This window comes from Dendropsophus ebraccatus, chromosome 12 (assembly GCF_027789765.1).
Source record: "Dendropsophus ebraccatus isolate aDenEbr1 chromosome 12, aDenEbr1.pat, whole genome shotgun sequence".
Taxonomy (NCBI): Eukaryota; Metazoa; Chordata; class Amphibia; order Anura; family Hylidae; genus Dendropsophus; species Dendropsophus ebraccatus.
This window is the reverse complement of record NC_091465.1, coordinates 22,143,744-22,151,162: the sequence shown is the minus strand read 5'-3', so window position 1 is coordinate 22,151,162 and position 7,419 is coordinate 22,143,744. Positions and strand designations below refer to the sequence as shown.

Genomic DNA, 7,419 nt, shown 5'->3' with positions numbered 1-7,419 from the left:
GGCCACCTGATGTTACCTGACAGTTAGAGTCACCTCTAATGTTACATTAGGTGGCCTGTTCTAATACCGTAACCTGACAGGTGCTTTACATGGTTAACTTCCCCCAAGAGAGCTGTGGACAGCGGCGGATCGCTGGTGTACAATGATTTAATGTATGCCAGTGATCCATCAATGTCCAAAGCTCTCTGGAGTGAAGTTAATACTATTAATAAGGAGAGAGTATGTTAAATTCTTGTTAAAGGCTGGTTCCTATAACTCTCTCTCCTGAGAAGAAATGCCACAGAGATTGAAGTGGGACTGCCCCTAGGTGTTGGTGATAGTGATGAATCTTGGAGTTTCCTTCTGGGCCAATCCAATAATACTGTTGTCCTAGGTGATTACAGAAATGCCTTTTGTGTTGGTCACGTGCAGTTGAAATCAGATAACAGGAAGACAAGTTATCATCGTTCAACAGTGACTTTACCCGAACATTAGGAACAACGGGTTACAGTCTTTGTAGTACCAGTCTAGTATAGTATCTTCAAAATGGACACTGACCAGAGATGGGTTACTTGAAATTAATTAAACTTACTGTGAATGTAGAGGTGACAGCCATCATGGTGGAAGATACCCCCACAGGCTTCAGGGGAATAACTGCCACTATGGTAGAAGGTGATGAATTCCCATCCCCTTGAGGGACTCCATAGCTTGTAGGAGGATCTAGAGTTGGCTTCCTGGAAGTGGTCTCAGGTGCAGGCCCTCAGTCGTGTCAACCAGAGCTTGAGATGGGTGCTAAGGATCTTCTTTCCACTCCTTCAACTCCATGAGGAAAACAAAAGGCTCTGGTGGAAACACCATCCACATGGCCACCGCATAGGGGTGTACTTCACCTCCTCACCTAGCCCTGAGTCATTCTTGAAGGCTGTTAATGATGACCCATCAGTTGAAGTGTTACTAGACAGCAGCTCATGCTGGTTCACTCTACATCTACATTAAAATCCAACTGAAATCAATTGAAATGGAAAATAAATTAACACTTATATCGGTGCCACTTAAACTAACGGGATACAAAGGGTGCCACACAAGGGGAGGTCGAAGGGGGTGTTGTGTTAAATCCTTAATAAGAAAGTTTAGATATTTTATGCCGTTGTTCCACCAAGGTCCAATGCTGTCCATGTCGGTAAATTGATGATTGGCTGATTGACAATTTTTATTAAATGGTCATTTTCCAATTTTTGACAATGTAATAACAACATTGCTTGTCATGATCGCGCCTGAAAAGGCATCAGTGCCACCCTCTGCTACGAAGATTCGACCTCTGCGCCAAAGACTGCGCTTTTGGCCATAATCTTCCATTTATTCTGTGTTTTGTTTGCCTTGTTTTTGCCCTGTCTGAACTGTGTCTTATTCCTTCTGGTCTGCTAATTGTTTTCCCTGCCCCACCCGTGTCTGTGCTGCTAAGTTTCCTCTGGTCATGTATCAGTTAACCTGCCTTGCCTCAGTGATTGACAGCTGGTCCCTCCTATCATCTTCTGTATTTGGTTCCTGGTCTCCTATTTTAGTTAGCTGTTTCTGCCTGTGCCTGGCCGGTTATTGACTTAGTCTCTGCCTGCTTGTGTGTTCTGTTTTCTCCTGACTCCTGCTTTGTATCTCTGACCTCCCTTGCTTGCTGCCTGCCCCTGATCATATTGCCTGTTTTCTGACTACGCTTTTGGATCCAATTTTTTACTTTTGCTGCCAGACTGTTGTGACCCGGATTGCTGACCATTCTTATTGTGTTTGTTCGTTTTGTCTTGTCTATTGTTTCACGTATCCAGGCCAGGGATCGCCGCCAAGTTGTCCGCTGCCATTTTAGGGCAGATTGCGGCAATTAGGTAGGGACAGTGGGAGGGGCTGAGCTCAGGGCTCACTGTCTTTGTGTGTTTGGTGTGACTGGTCCTGACATTGCTGCTCTCTAATAGTCCCACTATTGTAGCTACTATAGTTTGGCTTTCTTAATGAGATTTGTTTGCATTCAATTTGTGAATATTAACGAATCTGACCCAAAATTTGTGAACCTCACAAAACGAATTTCTGTTGCTTCGCTCATCTCTATACATAATCTATTCAAATCTCAAAATAAAGTGCATCAATATACAAATAAATTGTACAAGCAGTATTATAGCAAGTTAACGTGCAAAGTGACAAAAAAAAACCCCACAAGAATATATTAAAAAAAAATGCATTTAAATATTTTTTTGGTTAATTTTTTTATATAATTAATCACAGCATCCATTTCTACTTGCGCCCTGTGTGTTTGCAGCCTTCGGCTATGTTCAGACCTCATAAGAGACCGGCCATTCCGTGATCCAGCTGGGTCACGGAACGGCCAGTCTCTGAAAAAATCATCCTGGCCGGTACTGCAGTACTGACCGGATGATCTTTAGGGCTGCAGAGCTCTGATGCGGGGCGCATCCTTGCACGCCCACATCAGAACTCCCCACAGCACACTATGGCGCGTGCTGCGCTGACAGGGTTTTCTGCGGCCGCTATTCAATGAATAGTGGCCGCAGAAAACTGACATGTCATTTGTTTGCAACGCCGCTAGGGATCCCGGCCGGAGCGTATACTATGTATATTATGTGTATACGCTCCGTCCAGGATCCCATAGACGGCAAGGTAACGTATATGTTCGTAATAATCACGGTTGTTGTACAACGGACGTGGTTTTACGAGAATATAGTTTGTGTGAACATAGCCTTAATCAGTTAGTGCTGCTTATACTTATCATTCACCCGACTTTTCTCCGAGGGCGCTGTGGCTTGTGTTGTTGATGGGTGACCTCCGATCTCAAGAAGGTGAATCTTGGTGGACTGGACTCGTCTTCCCTCAAGGTGCTGTTCCTCCTGATCCAGCCAAGGTGTCGCATCTCTGGTAGGGGTGAAGAAGTGGGTCTCTCCTGCAGCCGAGCCAGTTCTCACAGAATTCTGTATTCACAGAATTCTACCCTCTGTTTTCTCTGGGATCCGGAGCCGCGCGCTCCATTGTGTGAACTGACAGGTTCTCTGCGGCCGCTATTCAATGAATGACATGTCAGTTTTTCCTGCGGCCGAATGTAATCCCAGCCGGAGTGTATACTGTGTGTACACGCTCCGGCCTGGATTCCATTCATTGCAAAACATATGTTGTGTATAAATCATGGCCGTTGTTGCAAATTGCAACAACGGCCATGATTTATACACAACATACGCTGTGTGAACGTGGCCTTGTCCTTTAAGTTTGATGCCTCTGAATGTGGGCTCTTGCTTAGGGAGCATCTGGCATATATTGTTCTGCATATGGCTGCTGTGCTCCCCCTGTTGCATCATCATCATCATCATCATCAATGGTGTGACTGCCCACCCGCCATACTTGTAGTAGCTCAGGGTCCAGGCTTTAGTAGGCTGCCTTCCTTCTCCAGGTCTGTAGTCAGTCCAGGCTATAGAACCCTCATAGCTTACCAGCGACCCCTGCAGTTAGTTTCCTGCCATAATTTTAAAACAATTTTTATTGATTTATAACTTTCTAAATCAATAAAAGAAATATGTATTTAAGTATACAGTGTCATAGTATAAGAGTGGGTTCATACTGAGGAATTCTCGCAGATAATATCCGCGGAATTCTGTCGGCTGTCCGTGCGCACGGCCGCTCGCCTTTCCGCTGGCTCCATAGACACCATTCTATGGGTCGGCGTATTCCGCTATCTGCCTAAAGAAGTGACATGTCATTTCTTTCGGCGAATAGCGGAATACGCTGGCCCATAGAATGGTGTCTATGGAGCTGGCGGAAAGGAACGCGGCCGTGTGCGTGGACAGCCTACGGAATTCCGCGGATATTATCCACGAGAATTCCTCAGTATGCTATTATCTTATTGTGGTTGGTCACTGCAAATGCCCAAACTCCATAGAAATCCAGTCCAACATCACAACTTGAAAAAGAAGAAAAGAGTAGCAATCTCCGGTTTTAGTTGCAAAACTTTATTTTTTGTTGGATAGAGAAATATTCTAATATGGATATAGTAAACAATGTAAGTTTATAAAGTTTATGCGTGTTTCATTTAAACTCCTGAAAAAAACAATGTCAGTATTAAACTTTCTTGTAAAGTAATAGTTAATCAATACATTCTATTTTTATGAAATAAAACTTGTTTTACAAAAGTAAGCCCTCGTAAAGCTACATCTACAAATGTAAAAGCCCCAGTGCTTTCATGTTCTTACCTGAGTTATTATATCTGAACCCAGATACATGCTTCCAGAATAAGATAGTTATTAGTGATGAGCGAATAGTGAGATATTCGAATATTTGCTATTCGTACGAATATCCCGCGAATATTCGAATATTCGATTCCATTAAAGTCTATGGGAACAAGTATTCGATTAGTGAAAAACATCTATTTGACTATTTGGAGGGTGAAACCGTAAGCTGGAGGATTTGAACGCTTATCGAATATTTATCGAATATTCGAATATCTCACTTTTCGATCGAATATCTATTCGATCGAACAGTATTCGCTCATCACTTGCTCCTTAAACAAGTTACAAAAACTGTAAGCTCTTCTTGCAAAATGCTCTCATTCCAAGTTACTCTTAAAACAAGGTTCCATTGTGTTCTGATATTTGACTTCTATGATTCTTAGAATGTAAATGAATAGTGTTAAAGAGCTTCACCAGACAAGTGAAGAAAAGGGAGAAACAAAGTTGAAAAGGCAGATAAGTAAAGCACTAGTATCTCAGTAAGACTGGTACCAGCCTTAAAAAAGTATTTTTTAACCCCTTAAGGTCTGGGCCAATTTTCGTTTTTGCGCTTTTGCTTTTTCCATTTTATGTTTAAAAGTCCATAGCGCTTGCATTTTTTCACCTAGAGACTTATATGAGTGCTTATTTTTTGCGAAACCAATTGTACTTTGCAATTACAGGCATAATTTTTCCATAAAATATGTTGTGAAACCGGAAAAAAATCATTTGCGCTGTCAAATTGAAAAAAAAAAACAATTTTTTTTTGATTTCGGGGAGATTTGCATTTACGCCGTTCGCCCTATGGTAAAACTGACTTGTTATGCATGTTCCTCAAGTCGTTACGATTACTATGATATATAACATGTATAACTTATATTGTATCGGATGGCCTGTAAAAAATTCAAACCATTGTTAACAAATATATGTCACTTAAAATCGCTCCATTCCCAGGCTTATAGCGCTTTTATCCTTTGGTCTATGGGGCTGTGTGAGGTGTCAGTTTTTGCACCATGATGCGTTCTTTCTACCGGTACCTTGATTGCGCATATACGACTTTTTGATCGCTTTTTATTACATTTTTTCTGGATTTGATGCGACCAAAAATGCGCAATTTTGCACTTTGGGATTTTTTTGCGCTTACGCCGTTTACCGTGCGAGATCAGGAATGTGATTAATTAATAGTTGGGGGGATTACGCGCGCGGCGATACTAAATATGTTTATTTATTTATTTATTTATTAATTTATATTTATAAAATGGGAAAAGGGGGGTGATTTGGACTTTTATTAGGGGAGGGGATTTTTTATTAATAAAAACACTTTTTTACTTTTTTCTCTCATAGAGATCAATGCTGTGTATATACACAGCAAAGATCCATGAGATCGGTCATAGATTGCTATGGCCTGCTGCAGGCCATAGCAATCTACTGCCGAGCCGGGATCAGCGTCATTCCGACGCTGAGGCCCGGCACGGCCAGAAGAACGGATCTCCCCCCCGCGATCGCATCGCGGGGGGGAGATCCGACCCACTAGACACCAGGGATGTTGTGCATAAAGCACTTCAATGCAGCTGTCAGGTTTGACAGCTGCATTGAAGTGCTTAATTAGCCGGCGCGGCAACGGGACCCGCGCCGGCTAACAGAGGCACTGCCCGGCTGCACGTGTCAGCCGGGATCAGCGCCGTTCAGAGCGGGGTCCCGGCGGGACCACGCTCTGAACACCCCCCGCGGCGCCATGACGTATCAGATACGTCATGGGTCGCTAAGGGGTTAAATTTGACTTGACCTTTGTGTTTCGTAGACTGTATATAAATGGGTTTAAGAGCGGGGCAATAACTGTATACATTAAAGAGACCACACTGTTCTGTCCAACTCTGTAGCTTGACCTGGGCCTAAAATACATAGAAATTGCTGAACCATAAAATATTGTAACAACGATTAAGAGGGAAGAACAAGTTGCAAAAGTTTTCTTGCTTGTTGCAGAACTGAGTTTGAGAATTTTTGAAATTATCTCTATATAGGAAATCATTGTTAATAAGAATGAACCCATTATTACACAGCAAGTAAACACAAATATTACAATTACATTAACCCAAATGTCCTGGCAGGAGAGTTCTAGTACCCGTGGAACATCGCAAAAGAAATGGTCTATCTCATTGGATCCACAGAATAGTAATGAAAGCGTGAACACTGTGTGTATTAGGGCATTGGCTGCACCGATGATATATGAGCCCACAATAAGCTGGATACAGACTATTTCACTCATAATCGCAGTATACATCAGAGGGCGACATATGGCGTTATACCGGTTATAAGCCATGGCCGCCAGCATATAGCACTCTGTTCCTCCAAGCAGCACAAAGCAATACATCTGTATAGCACAGCCAGAGAAAGAAATAACTTCAAAGTTTGACAGTAAACAGGACAACTTCTTAGGGACAGTAGATGAAACATACAGGATTTCCAAGAGAGAAAAATTTGTAATAAAAAAATACATTGGAGTGTGGAGGCTTGGACTGAGCTTATACGTAATTATTATACACAGATTCCCAATCACTAAAATAATATATGTACATAGAAAGATGGGGAAAAGAAAAACCTGTTGATCAGTTATTCTAGAAAACCCTAAAAGAATAAATTCTGTAACCATTGTGAAGCTTATATTGATTTCATTCCATTTTCTGAAAACGAAACAACAATCACATGACAAATAAAAGCATAGTATGGTTAAAGGGAACCTGTCACCCCCCGTGCTGGGGCAAATCCCAGCTGAGCCCCCGCTAGAGACCCTTATACTTACCCCCTCCTGGAGCCGCTCCCGCTGCCGAGATATCACCGTTAGAAGCCCCGCGTGAGCGCATCAGAGATGAGTCCGATGCCCATAGAAAATTAATGGAGGCGTCATTCTCTAGGGCATCGGACTCATCTCTGATGCGCCTGCGCTGGAATTCTCGGCAGCGGGGGCGGCTCCAGGAGCATTGTAAATATAAGGGTCTCTAGCGGGGGGTCGACCAGACTCTGCCCAAGCATAGGGGGTGACAGGTTCTCTTTAAAGTTTAACCTATGACCCTATGGTTTTCAGCATCAATCCAGCCAATGAATGGAGGTTGCTTTCTCTTGCTGGCCAAGGTTTTGCAATGCCTTTTTGATGTTCCTTTGGATAAGCCTTCAATATATGGTTGGCAGGCAT

At 42.8% G+C, this 7,419-nt stretch overlaps 1 protein-coding gene across 1 annotated transcript; it reads right to left on the bottom strand.

Annotated features, from left to right (window-relative positions):
* Nucleotides 1–5,991: 5,991 nt before the first annotated feature.
* On the bottom strand, nt 5,992–7,419 carry LOC138768661 (olfactory receptor 5AP2-like). Its single transcript, XM_069946613.1, has 2 exons — nt 7,298–7,419; nt 5,992–6,910 (listed from the first exon to the last, which is right to left on the bottom strand). The coding sequence occupies exons 1-2, from the start codon at nt 7,417–7,419 to the stop codon at nt 5,992–5,994; spliced, it is 1,041 nt and encodes a 346-aa protein (XP_069802714.1).